The sequence below is a fragment of the Amia ocellicauda genome, chromosome 1 (assembly GCF_036373705.1).
Source record: "Amia ocellicauda isolate fAmiCal2 chromosome 1, fAmiCal2.hap1, whole genome shotgun sequence".
NCBI lineage: Eukaryota > Metazoa > Chordata > Actinopteri > Amiiformes > Amiidae > Amia > Amia ocellicauda.
This window is the reverse complement of record NC_089850.1, coordinates 24,729,233-24,744,398: the sequence shown is the minus strand read 5'-3', so window position 1 is coordinate 24,744,398 and position 15,166 is coordinate 24,729,233. Positions and strand designations below refer to the sequence as shown.

The window sequence follows — 15,166 nt, the reverse complement described above, 5'->3', positions numbered from 1 at the left end:
CATTCTGAGCAATTCGTTTAAATATTTGAATAAGACTAAAAGCTTTATGACTTTTTCTTAATGGCACATGATGGCAATGTCTTCCTGAAATAAGACAGCTTTGTTAGAGTAAAATTGTAAATTAACCACACTTGGATCAGTAGATGAAATGTAAGATGATAGCTTTTATGTTTGAATTGTATTTGTGAAACTGAAAGAAATAAGTAAATAGAGTACTTTTAATTTTACTGTAACAGTTGTTAGATTCTCAGCATAGGCACTTTAAACCTGTTTATTCTTTTAAATAAAATTGTAATTTCTGTGAAGATGTGTATTGACAAATATTAAGCTAATTGAAAGATATCTGAAATGTCTAGAATTATTAGCAACAATGCATATTTTTACCAAGTTTGTTTTAGTCCACATAAATATGATTGCTACTGTTGTCTTTTTTTACAGCACCCACATTAATGGAGTATGAAGGCTTTGAAGCTTTTTTGAATGAAACTGCAACCACCATCACTGTACTGCTCAAACCTGCACAGGCCAAAGGTGCCCCTATCAGGTAAGTGTAATAGCAGAGTTCAATTTGTACTCTGGTTTGGCAGGTAGTTAAAAGGGGGGGGAGGGTGTGCTTCATTTCCAGGCTGTATTCATTTAACTATGCTGTCTTGGGGTTCGTTCTTTTTGGTTTGCAGAATAATTTTACAAATAATTAATAACAGTTTACATGTAATAAATGGGGATATAAATATGCAAGACCATATTCACCCACCGGTCTCTTTTTGATTTGCTATTGTTATCATCTACAGTTTCATTTCCCTTCCTCTATCAGTATCTGTGGAGATAGAGTTTGAAGGTACTTGTTATAAAAGGGATTTGAAGATAACTCCAAGCTTCCTGATTCAGAAAATCAGCTATTATGTGGTGTGCTTCATATGTGATTGGAAAATTTGAAACGCTAGGGATGTGGAGAAAATGAACAACTTGGTTGAATACAAAATATAGGTCCTTTTCTCCCATAAGCATCCTTCACTAAAAATCAGATTGCATCATGTTGTATTAAATATTTGGCATCTTGCTAAGGTTTATTGTAGCATACCTTGATATACTTGTTTTAATATATTACCATTAATGATAATGATGATACATATTACAATAGTAATAATAGGTATAGTATGCTTAAGGGAGATTATGTAGGACTGGGCCAGAACTGTATTGTTGTGTTAGGCTAGCTATCTCAGTCTTTGACTGTTTTTCAAAGATTGTTTGATATTCACTGTTTATCAGACCATAATGTGTGTGTTGTGGTTTTAAATGAAATCTGAAAATGCTAAACATTTAAATCTGACAAATGCAGGTGTTTCACTTGTGATTAATGATATCAAAGCAGTGCAAAAAAGTGTGAAGCTGTTCAGGTAAAAACACCTCTGTAAGCCTTGGAAATCTGTTGTGTAAATGGTGTATGGGAGTTAAACAGATTGCCGTCTCTGCCTGAGCTACTTTAAAACAAACCTTGCATACATTATTAAAGGACGCTTCCAATTTGACTAATTTTGGCAGTGCATGGTTTCACTTCCCTGGCTCTAATAATTAAAAAAATGTCAGGCTTAAACTTTAGTAATTTTGAGAAAGTTAGTTAGGTGTTGGAAACTGAGCTATAGCAAACCACTTGCCATCTGCTTAGGTAATTTGTAACAGTTTGTCATTGACAAGCGATACAAAAATGAAGCAGTCTATTTTGGTGGAGTGGACAGATTTTGTGTCCATCTGTGCCTGTATTATGGTGTGTCACTTGCATTTTAGATCTGTGGTGCTTTGAGCCAAAATAGATGCTATAGCAAGGTCATGAGGTGGGGATGGCTGTCAGCACATTCTGTCACTAATGATATGACAACTGTAGATTGCCACTGCAAGATCAACCTCAAGGCAGTCATTATGTCGGGTCTTGAAGCTGCTCTTTGGATTGTAAACTTGTACAAGATAATCTGAGTACTGGATACTGGGGAGCACCAGTTAACATTTTCATCACTGGATACGGCTTCCATTGTACGGTTTACCAGTCATATTCACATAGTGATTACCTGCCATATTTTATTGCTGCATGGTAACTATAAGAGTGTGTTTTGTATTGTATTTATATTTAGAATATGCATACACACATTTAATATATACAGTACTGTGCAAAAGATTTAGGCAGGTGTGATAAAATGCTGTAAAGTAAGAATGCTTTCAAAAATAGACGTTAATAGATTATATTTATCAATTAACTAAATGCAAATTAACTAAAGTGAGTGAAGAAAATAAAAATAAAATCCATATTTGTTGTGACCACCCTTTGCCTTTGCCCAAAACAGCATCAATTCTTCAAGGTACAATTGCACAGAGTCAGGGATTTTGTAGGCATATAGTCAGGTGTATGATTAAACAATTACACCACACAGGTGCTAATGATCATCAATTCAATATGTAGGTTGAAACACAATAATTAACTGAAACAGAAACAGCTGTGTAGGAGGAATAAAACTGGGGGAGGAACAGCCCAACTCAGCTAACAAGGTGAGGTTGCTGAAGACAGTTTACTGTCAAAAGTCAGACAGCATGGCAAGACTGAGCACAGCAACAAGACACAAGGTAGTTCTACTGCATCAGCAAGGTCTCTCCCAGGCAGACATTTCAAGGCAGACAGGGGTTTCCAGATGTGCTGTCCAAGCTCTTTTGAAGAAGCACAACAAAATGGGCAAAGTTGATGACCGTAGACGCAGTGGTCAGACAGGGGAACTTACTGCAGCAGATGAAAGACGCATCATGTTTACTTCCCTTCACAATTGGAAGATGTCCAGCAGTGCCATCACCTCAGTGGGACCCTGGTACACCTATCTACTGTCCGGAGCAGTCTAGTCAGAAGTGGCCTTCATGGAAGAATTGTGGCCAAAAAGCCATACCTCCGAGGTGGCAACAAGGCCAAGCGACTCAACTATGCATGAAAACACAGGAACTGGGGTGCAGAAAAATGGCAGAAGGTGCTCTGGACTGATGAGTCAAAATTTGACTCGTGCAATACCATCAGGGAGGCATCTGATTGGCCCCAAAATTATTCTGCAACATGACAACGACCCCAAACATACAGTGAAAGTCATTAAGAACTATCTTCAGCGTAAAGAAGAACAAGGAGTCCTGGAAGTGATGGTATGGCCCCCACAGAGCCCTGATCTCAACATCATCGAGTCTGTCTGGGATTACATGGAGAGAGAGAAGCAGCTGAGGCTGCCTAAATCCACAGAAGAACTGTGGTTAGTTCTCCAAGATGTTTGGGCCAACCTACCTGCCGAGTTCCTTCAAAAACTGTGTGCAAGTGTTGGTCACACCAAATATTGATTTGTTTTAGATTTTTCTTCTGTTCACTCACTTTGCTTTTAGTTAATTGATAAATATAATCTATTAACATGTCTATTTTTGAAAGCATTCTTAATTTACAGCATTTTTTCACAGCTGCCTAAATCTTTTGCACAGTACTGTATGTGTGCGTTTGTGTGAGTGTGTGATATGTACAGTATATGTACTGTATATGTCACTGTTGATACACTTGAGGACTGATGTGGCAAGATTTTCCCCAACTTACATTGGTATGCTTAACGTGGTGTCACATCAGGATTTGGACCTAGTGACCCTGACCCCATCTAGGTTACCAAACAAAAGAAGCATATATTTTCTTTTGTTTTGCCCCCCTCTTTTTGGACAGAGATTGAACATTTTATAATGCAAGGTATTCACTAATTATTTTCATTAGAAATCAAATATTCATTGTTGACTAGTGTGCCATCTCAAATACTTTGAGCAGGAACTTTCCTAGTGTAATTCAGTAGCAGAACATCAAATTTATGATAAAGTTGGTCATAGAGATGAATAAGCTAAAATGCTTTAACCCAGTGTTGTTTGTGGCTGCTGAAAAACAAGTTTGCTGTGTGTAGAAAGTTTCCAATTCCAAATCAGTTAAAATAGATTTAAATAAAGATTTAAAACAAAAGTTCCAGGTGATGATGATGATAATTTTCCATTGTCACATTTTGTGAAGTTTTAAGTGGGTGCAGGTTGTCACTGTTTGTGATGTAAACTGTCCATTGAAGTCAAGTCTTCAGTGACAGACTGCAAGGTTTGCAATGTATTCATCTTTGAAATTAGAGCTCCAGAATGCAATATAAAAAGCACAAATAATGTAAACAGAAGTAATGGAAATAATAATAATTTCATGTGTAATGTTTTCATGAGATTTAATACTGTTAGTGACCTTTAAATAACTTCTGCAAATAATTTAGTCTTCCTATTTCCCAGTTGTCCTTAAATGATGACACACTCCAAGGGGTAGACAAATTGTATATATTTAAGTGGAAAACAATTGGAACCCATCTAGTTTTCAGATGCCTCCTAGGTGAAATACTTCAAGATTTGTTATTCAAGTGCAGGACTGACAGACACTTTATTTATGTATTTATTTTCAAACGCCCTTATGGAGGGCAACTTGCAATTTACGCTGTATTACAAATCAATACAAAGTACAATTTAAAAATGACGAAAGTGCAGAAGTACAGTTAATATGAAATACAAAGAAAAGAATCTTAGTTAAAAGAGGGAAAAAGTGCAGACATGGTACAGTAAAGCATAAGGTATGTGTGGTTTTATAGGTTTCTGTTTTTTTTCTTCTTCAATGCACAATTGAAAAACATAAATTACAACTGAATTGAAACTGAAGTTCGGCAATTGCCAGCTTCGGTATCTAGCAACAGACACTTTCCTAGCTTTTGTTGCTTTGCAACCTTCCTCCAACCCAAACACTGCCTTTGCAGCAAGTACTTAGCGCACTCCACATAATGGAGATTTTCCAAGGTCGTCTTCCTCATGGCCAAGTCATCGTTCTCTTAGTCAAGTGAGTCTAAGCTAAAATAATATGTACTATTTACCATTTGGTTTTACTATGATTATTAAAGTGAGAGAGATAAGATGTGAAGACTATAATATTGTTTATAATAATGTACAATATAATAATCCACTGTCATATTTTCCTACAGCGCCTACCAGATTGTGGTGGAAGAACTGAACCATCACAGAAATAAGAGAGAGGCAAGCTCTATGGATTGCTATCAAGTTCCAGTCACCTATCAGATTGCTGCCAGTGGTGGTTCCCCATATTATTTTGCTGCTGAACTTCCACCTGGCAACCTGCCTGAGCCATCTCCATTTACAGTAGGAGACAACAAAACCTACCATGGCTTTTGGAATCCACCCTTGGCCCCAAGGAAAAACTATAACATCTACTTCCAGGCTGTTAGCAGTGTTGAGAAGGTATCTTTTCATTTTACAATTTACATAGTTAATTTCCTGTATTGCCAGGATTTAGAAATTGTGTCCAGCAAGCTTTAATTGATTGATTTATTTAAAATTTTAATCAAGCACATCAGACCACACAGATCATTAGATCACTGAACAAGATAAATAAGCTCTGAAAAGAGCTAAACTTAATCATAAAATGTGGTCCCGTCAGGACATGGGCAGTGTGTTTTGGATGCCCTGGAGCAGTCTGGTGCAACATCAAGGCAGGCCAACATACAGGGCATTGCCATAGTAAAGAGGGCATTTATGACAATGGCACAGTCTGCTTGCTTAAAAATTCTTTCTTAACACAAGTTCTAGAGATTATACCTTACATACAAAGTTTTTGTCCCCTCTTTTGTTTTTACATGTATTGATTTTAATTATTTTTACTTGTTCTGATTTCTGTGACATTTCCAGTAGCAGTTACTTTCACTAGAACTGTTTCCTTAGGGATTAGAATTCCTAATATATTTTGCCTTAGTAATGCAATTCAATGTTCCTATCCCAGTTCAAAGTTTCTGATAATGACTGTAAAATGTATTGGAATCCTGTCAAGAAGTGGCAATACAAATCAAGAAGTGTTAGAACTACTTTAGTATTTCTCTTTCCTTGGCTATGCTTGGTGTGGATTTATGCCTGGCTGGGCAAGAATATCTTGAATCAGCACTTAATTTACACAGACAGCTGCTTACAGTAAATTGTCCCTCGATTGCATTGCACCAGTCAGATGATTGATAAAGCACAAGCACAAGATAATTTTACATTAATATATTACTCCTTCTGATAATTATTTGTATGGGATGCTTCCAGCATTGTCCTGGAGATTAATCCAAGAGACAATCCTAACAGGTCAGCAAACCTATATCCTATAGTGGTCTGATACACACACAATTCTGATTTCATAAAATCAATTAACCCAGCCTACTGCTGATGTCAAACATACAGTTAGACAGACAAGTTAACAAGCACTGTACCAAAGTTCACAAGCACCATGCATTTTTAAAATTATTTTAAAGTGCATAGTGCCAGAGATAATTTGTTTTTTGTTTAATCCATGTTAATGAAAGATAAGCCAATATTGACAATAGGGAGTTTAAATGTATCTCCAGTTGCCAGAAGGGGAAAGCTACTAATGAGTGAATGCACTCATACAATTCAGAGTGTTGTATGCTAATCTAATCTAAATATAGAATTAAGTCATCATAGACATTTGTTTATTTGTATCATTCAGATTCAATGCATTTTTAATTGTTTCCAGTGTATATATTAGTATACATTATAGTTAGTATTTACTGTAAATTGGCTACTTAGATTTTTCTTTATATAAATGTGGTTTTGTTAATGGAGGCATTATTAGTATTATTATTATTTGCTTGAAGATTCCTTTTTGACATACACCGATTCAATTGAATTGCTTCATATGTGTTATTCTCGTAATGCATGGTAAAATAAAATGTATGTTTCCCAATCCAATCTATTTTAGGCTTCATTCTCCTTTTGTTGTTGTGCTCTTTCTGCAATTGGATAAATGGAAGAGACAATAGAATTTTTACACAGTGAAGACTTCAGGATATATTGGGCATTTTGTAGCATTTATAGGTGTGTACCATCTAGACTGCACATTTGTGTTACTTTGGGGGAACAAAATAATGACAAAATTGTTCCTATGTTTTTGTTGTTGTTGTTTTGGTTGTTGTAGTTCTTCCTTCATTTAGAATGCAGATTTCTACAGTCTTGAACATATATTTGTTGTATACAAACAGGAAACACTTGCTGTGTGAAGGCCAGCTATTCTTGTTTTCCTCTTTCCTCATTATTTTTGTATTATTATTTTTACAGGAAACAAAAACACAGTGCCTGAGACTTGCAACAAAAGGTAACAATTGCCTTTTTTCTTTTACAAGAGACCTTGCAGGCTTATTTCAGATTAATTGAATGTGGCATTTCTATTATAAAGCCTTTTTTTTGTGCCCACTTGTGCCGCCCATTGAATACTTTTACTGATTCAGAACCCTTATCTGATAATGGGAGTGCTTCTTTTTATTCTCTGTCACTCAGCCAAAAGGATACTGTTGCCAGCGGTCACTGGATTTAGGCAGAATTGTTTTGCACAGTGTGGCCATTAGAACAGTGACCCAAGCAATGCCAGATTTGTGGATTTTAGGAAAAGAGCTTACTTTCCTTTCTGTAAGCTTTTTTGTAGGGTTTTAAGTTAAGTTTTAAATGCAAATAGTAATTTTAATGTGACACAATTAAGCTTTTTACTGTCACATACATAGCAGGTCTGAAAAAAATATTAAATTCACCATTACATTAATTTCTACACTGTATGCTTTAAACTGGTTCTGCAAATGTTAGATATTGACTGATGATCACCCAGTAGCATAGGGTGTAACTTCTAGATTACATGTTGATGTCTACCATTCAAAATATTGCAGATTACAAGAGCAAGGCTTTGATTATTTTGTCTAATTTTATTATAGGCCTTTTTCCATGGATATTACAAATTGTACAATGCAAGATTGTGAAGTATTGCTGAACAGCATATCCATCTGTTATTTAGGCACTTTATCAGTATTTGTGAAGTATATTTTACAAGGCTGAGCTGTACACATGTTCTTAGATTATCAGAAATTATTTTTTAATCCATAGACAGCTGGGCACCCATTAATACTTATTTTGTTTTTGTTGTTGATGTACTTGTTTTTATAGCTTCAATTTTAGGGCTGCAGCTATGGATTATTATGATAATCAATTATTCTATACATAAAACAGCCAATTATTCAAATAATCACAAAAATAAATTATCAATGCATTCTTATGGGGCTCTGGTACCAACATGGCATCCTATTCTTGAGTTCGCTGAACTCTGTAAATACAGGACTCTGATTACTGGAAAAAAACTAAAAACAGGGAAAAGCAAAAACCCTTCCCGGGTATCACATTTTGAAAATAATGATCATGATTTAATGCCTTAAATTGATTTAAAATGTAAATATATGATGAATGAAATACAAAATAAATTACCAAATTGTGTTTTTCATTACCCCTTTATGCTCCTGTGTGCTATATATTCATATTCGGTAAAGAGATAATTACAAGGTTGTTTTCTTATGTTTGAACAACTTTATAATAAATAACGATAATAATAATAAAAACACTAAATACACTAAAATGAAAATAAATTATTAAGCAATACACTGAAACACTAATAATATTCAATACACTGCAACTCATATGAAAATAATACACTGAAACGCTATAATAAACAATGAACCATAATTATCAATTAAAACTCAATCTCTATCAAAACCCGTGGAATCCATGGCTTGCTCTGTGCCGTGTATTGAAATGTTCAATACAATAAGCTTGGAAGGATGGGCTAGACATGCGCTACAGGCTCCGCGCAGCATTGTGGGATATGGTTGCCACAAACGCTGCTTCATTGCCATGTATTCAGCACTGTTTTCTGAACGTATCTCGCCACAGCACCGTATAGCTCTTGCTAAAAACTAAATAAACTTCAACTAAACAAGTACAACTAATAATAAAACTAGCAACTATAATATGAAACTATTTATACACTTGTAAAAGTTGAATGGATTGGCGCAATAGACAGAAGACTTCTAGTCGCGCACAGGTACATGGAGGCTCTAAACAACGTGATTGGATAAAAACATGGCATGATCGCCGTCCCCAGCTTTCAATTCACATTCTACAGGATCAACACTGGCTTTGGGAATGACATGAAACTACTTGGTACTGAGGGTTTTCATGTGACGTGCGTGCCTACATCATGGTATTGAAGTGGTTAAATGCTCAGTCCTGTTGTCGTCCATAGTGCACAGAGTCTGTTTCAAAAGTCTATATCCAAAATTCTATGTAGAATTTGACATGCCTGAAACATGCACATAATTCACGTGTCTTCCACGTATGTGCAATATCCCACATGTCTACAGCATAACTTAAAAATGACTTTACACATAAACCTGAGTTTCCCCCTTAAATCAATTCATTTGTTCGATGCTGCGACTGTGCAAAAGCATTGGCAAGAAAGCCAATTGATTTTAACTAAGAAATTCTAGTGTGCTTGTATTCAAAAGTCACTTAAGTTATTCTGTACCTTTGGGAAATTGCGTCTATGTGCGCCACGATTGAAGACAGAGGTAGAATTATGTGCATGTATAGGTATGTCAAATTCGATGTTGAATTTTGGATATAGACTTTTGCACAGATTAGCATGAGAAAATGCAACACTTTCAGTCAGTGCAATTTCATAATTACCACCAATGATGTACTATTACTATCATGGTAAGTTTTTGCAAAATTGTGTTTAATTTCTCAAGCTCAAGCTTGTCACATGTGCTCTTTTGGAAAGCTAATTCTGATTCACACAGTCCACAAAGCACCGTACAGTTATCATTCTTTCTCTCTTATAAATGCACCCACATTTGTAATGCTTTTGCCCGAGTTTTGTTTTGCACGGTAGGCTGGTTGTGATGTGCACATCACATTTTTCCAGTGAGACGCACAGTGGGATGACAAACCAAGTGATGCATTACTGCCATCTACTGCTGTTGGCTCACACAGAGCTAGGAATACAGGCCAAGGATATTAGGCAAAAGGGCTCAGATCAAGGATATTAATAAGAATGGTTAAGATGGAGGCAACGTAGCTTAATGACTATTCAATGGCTGAAATAGAAGTCGACATACTTTACTAGTCAAATAAGTCGACTAATCGTTGAAACCCTAGTCAAATTATTGTGGGGAATGAAAAACTGATTTTTAATGTGTGCTTGTGTGTGAGAGTGAGTTTATGGAGATAACTAACCTTAATAAGACATGACTAATCTTGACAACTTGTGTTCAGTCTAAATCATATAATGCTATATACATTACTGTATAATGTAATTTATTGCAGATCAACACTTAAGTAAACAATTAAAACATAAGAGCTTGTTTTTTATGTGTAAAAATAGGTGTTTTAGTAATAACATGTAATGCAATGATAGAATTTAATATGTAATTACAACACTAGTTGTAGTAGGTATATGCTGTTTCTATATCTGACAGTATGTATATTCACCTTCAAAGCTACTACTTAAAAGCTTAAGTCCAGATCCCCAAGAGTATAGTACTCTCGCAAGTACCCATAAGCAGTATAAGAATGGGTTTGAAATTTAAGCTTGTACTACAGAGCCATTAACCTCTGTGCTAAATACAAATTGTATTTGACTTCCAGCAGTTAAAATGACCAGAGTGGATTAAACAAAATCAAGGAAGAAATTATTTTGACTTATTTTGAGTTATTCTGCACCAATAAGCATTTAATTAGATATGAGATCTGAAATAGTTATGGACTCCAATGCCCCATTTCCACTGGTGGTTGTAGCCAGATACATCCATAAAGAATCCATAAAATTGTGTTTCCACTGACTGTGACTGATACATTGGACGCAACCAATTGTTTTGGCTCGCTTTGCTGTCTGCTACCAGAAACGGTCAACCCACCCACAAAGGAAATATGTAATTTTCAGCAATTGAGCTTGTGTCTGAATTTGTTCACTGACATAACCTGTATTGAAAGATAGAATGTCAGTTTTGTGGACTAAAAAGGAAATCAAGGTTTTATAGCACCAGGTATTGATGTCGACATACAACAATAATCATAAACCTAAGGTTTATGAGGTGTTCGGTTTAAAAATGTGCCTTATGAAAACAGTAGTAGTAGTAGTACTATTATTATATACCAAATCTTTCTTACCACAACAATTGACATTTCTTCTTAAGTACATCATTTAGGACCTATAACCATAAAATATAAAATACATACAGTACTGCTGTTTTTAAGCAAAAGAAAATAAACAAGTGTTCAACCTCATGTTTTCTTACTTTACTGCAGTCTATGTTCAAAAATATACCCCCCACCCCCATGTCCGCTTTCACACCTGTACTTAATTTGCTCACACAAATATAATAATGCATTGCCATCTGTTTCTGTTTTGTCAGCCATACTTGTTTGCCAGAGTAGATTGATGCTTTTTGCAATCTTTCTTTTCTATTTTATTCTTTAACATGATGTAATACTTTTAGGAAGGTGACCTGTAGGTTTTTTCATCAGCATGAAGAAGACCTTAAACATTCTTTCTGAAAATTAGCAATGATTAACTCTCATCTGCTGATCTGACCAAACAGGAGGATTTCAGCCAGCAAATATATGTACTGTGAGATGTTAAGGACTGACTGGTGAAAAAGAGATGGCAATACTGTGCTTATGTTGTGCAATGCAATGCTTAGAGTATGTGCAGTTCTGTTATCTAGCACATGCTGTTAAGGGAGCTTGCCAGTTGAAAGCAACAAATCCCGTTTAATAAATTCATATATCTTTCAGATGATTAATACTGTACATATATAAATATGTATAAATTAATAATTCATGCTATGTATTTCTGTCTTGGTTGTATTTCAATCAAATTGGCCGTACATGTTACCACAAGTGTTTTTAAACAAAAACATACATACAATATAAGTATTCTATATAACTAGTTTCTGTATATTTTTCACTCTTCATAAGAAAAAGAAAACAAAGCCAAATCAAATTGCATCAGTAAGATAGACCAATTATATGAATGTGATGGTAAACTGTTAAGAATGACAATAGATTTTCATTTTAAAGCTGGGGATCTTATCTTTCAATCATTGTAATTCAATTTCATTTGAATTCCTTACAGTATTTTTCATGAATTAATCACATAAGCATTGACAGTAGCATAAGTATTCTTGAAGTCAGATGAGGATTATGTCAAAGCCAATACTTTAGAAAACTTGAAGTAAACTATGGGATTGATTCATTTACCTTTTAAATTAAATGTCAATTTTTTTTTTTTGGTTTGTTTTTTGTTTTAAGGTTACACCTGCTTTCTGGTTTTAAGATACTATAACTGTACCTGCCATAAAGAATTACCTTTCTCTTTTAACATACATTTCACTTCATGTACATACAATTAAAACACAGTATTTTTAGGTAAAATAAAAAATTTGTTAAACGTGTCTAAATGACAACTCCAGGTTATCTTTCAAGTCGGAAGCACTGCCAAAGCTGTGGGGGGGGTTGGGGGTTCGTCACTCAGAACAGGTCCCTTCCCACTTCCTGTTCTATAAAATGTGACGTCAGCGCAGGTTCATTCTCTTTTGCCTCTACGCTTGACTCAGGAACAAAAGCTGTCTGTGTTTGTAATAAAAATTCAAACTGCGTATTTTGGCTGGCTCGCTCACTTCATATTGTTGTTCACCACCGTTTTTTCGCTACACATCGTCTCTGTCTTGTGTGTGTTTAGTTATTATTGATGGCTAATCCCGATTCTGTCCCGTCCACGCACCGGAGGTCCGGCTGCGCTTTCAGTTTGTTTCATTCACAAGAAGAGCCTTTTAAAAATAATAGTAATGTTTATATAGTGCTATATAAGTCTGTGGCCCAGTCTGGCTGTATTATGCCATAGTGCAGGGGACGGCTGCTGTTGTCCTCCAGTGGAGGGCACTTGAGTTCTCCAGTGCCCCACTGTGTACATAGTTCAGTTATTCACACGGTAAGACCTGTAGTTGCCCTGCGTTAGCTGTGCTATTCGACAGGTGTCATCTGCTCTTGTGTTCCACATGTGGCGTATGAGCCAGCTCCTGCACCCCGTGATGTATATATGTGTATATATGTATTATGTGTTAAACAGCAGGACTGTGGCTCTGTTCTAAAATTGTAGAATGGAGTTCACTGCCGCTGTTCCCAGCTGATGGCGCTTGAGTTTTGCTGCCTCGCTGTTTATATAGTTCCTTTGTTAACACAGTAGAGCTAATGTTGCCCTGCGTTAGCCGGTCTAACCAGCAGGCGTCAACTGCTCCTGTGTTCCATGGGTGGCGCATGAGTTCGTTCCTGCGCCCCGTGGTGTGTATAGTTCCTTTGTACGAAATCTAAATTGTCAGCAGAATTGTCTTCTACTCTGTACTGTTTAGTTGAGTTGGATGCTCTTGTGCTGCGCGCTGACAACATGAAGGTCTTGCTGTAACACGGTATTTTTATATTGTATATTGTTCAGCTCGGCTACTCTGTTGACTAGCCAGCTATGTATTATATTGTATTTTTCTCATTGGGTTTGTGGCCCCGCTTCTATTGGATCAGGGGTCCACTGCCATGATATTGCGCGGAAGCTACACAAGTGCATGATTGCCCGCACCAGACATTGTGCAAGTAGATTATGGCCTCGCTCCTAGCTGCACTAGTAGAGCAGCCGGCCTTGCTCTTGTAAGCGAAGGGTGTAAGAGTTAACCTCTGTAGCCCCGCTTTGTATATGCTGATTGCAGACAGTTCCCGGTAGAGCGTGACTACGGTCCTTACTTCTGGACGGCTCAGGTGCAGCCCTACGGGGCCCCTGAGGTTACTGTCTGGAGTTGTGTTGCCGAGGCCCCCTAGCGGTGCACCTCGGGGCAGGCTCCCTTATCAGCTCGCTGCCTCCTCCCTTGCGATGGCTGGGTTATACAGTAACCCCTCCCCCTTGGGCAGTGCTTCCGACTTGAAAGATAACAATAGGTTGCGTATGCAACCCCGGTTATCTGAAAAAGGAAGCACTGCCTCAGGGTTGTCGCGCAGGAGTCCTGGATGAACCTGCGTCATGTTTTATAGAATAGGAAGTGGGAAGGGACCTGTTCTCAGTGACGAGCACAGGGCCAATGGCAGCTTTGATAGTGGCGTTTCGATCGAGTTCCTACAGAAGTGCGCAGAAACCCCTCCCCCTTGGGCAGTACTTCCTTTTTCAGATAACTGGGGTTGCATATGCAACCTATCGTTATTAGTTTTCTTACAACTCTTGGCATTTTGCTCCAATAACTTGTGAACTGTTTCATCCAACTTAAAAAAACAACATAAACATCTATTAATCTTGTAATTTTTATTGGGGCATTTATTCAGTGGTAAATCAATAGGCTAAATTGTGTTTTTATAGCTGTTCTTTAAGGTTGTGAATACTCCATAAGTTCATTTGTAAGCCAAATGGTGCCTTATAATTGCACTGTTTAGCTCTTCAGTCACAGGAAAGTAACACTGGGTGGGTGGAATAAAATGACCTTGTTATATAGTAAGATCTTTGTGTGTGTATGTGTGTGTACAATAAGCAGTATGCTACAGTAACTCTGGTCAAATAGGCTCAAAGAATTATGCCAAACTTTTCAGTTTTACTAAATTTATTCTTCCCTAGTTACTTTCCACCTTGTGTAACCACTGATTTGAAATAGCCCAATATCAATCATTATGACTCACTGCAACAGCAGTGGATTTTGTGGAATTTTGTGATGGAAATAAATGGCAGTTAATGCAATTCTAGAATGTCGGTGTGGGTTGTGAATTTCTATCGAACATAAAGTACAGTTTCCATTGTAAGCAGAATCTGACGTTTTGCCTCCATATTCCACCACTTCATTGAAGTAAGTTTGTTGTTCCTGTGTGTGTGTGTGTGTGTCAGTATTGTGAAGTATCCCATGCCATTTACATAATAGCATGTAGGGGGGTTCAAACTGTAAGGTGTGAATGTGGAAGGAGGGCTGATTTTTTGGGATCTGAGTTGTTAATGTGTGTATCTTGATGGGAGAGCTATGAATACAGACGGGCATAGTTAGTAGTGGGGTAGCTAAAGTAGCCAGTGGCTCCCCCACCCCCGTTATTGAGGGAAATCGTGCTGGCTCTCGGGGTCAGAGTTTACCTCCACATGGGAACAGAGGGGTAGCAGTGACTGGAAATGGGCAATCACAATGGCTAAAGTGATATATATAGG

The 15,166-nt window shown here is 36.9% G+C and overlaps 1 protein-coding gene across 7 annotated transcripts in view; it reads left to right on the top strand.

The window, feature by feature from the left end:
* Positions 1 to 15,166, top strand: part of ptprk (protein tyrosine phosphatase receptor type K) — a 252,383-nt gene that overhangs the window by 200,716 nt on the left and 36,501 nt on the right. For all 7 annotated transcript variants that reach the window (XM_066699287.1, XM_066699337.1, XM_066699321.1 and 4 more), the window contains exons 11-13: positions 439 to 544; positions 5,046 to 5,319; positions 7,189 to 7,225. In XM_066699287.1, coding sequence (XP_066555384.1) covers positions 439 to 544; positions 5,046 to 5,319; positions 7,189 to 7,225 — 417 coding nt within the window. The remainder of the gene's footprint in view (positions 1 to 438; positions 545 to 5,045; positions 5,320 to 7,188; positions 7,226 to 15,166) is intronic.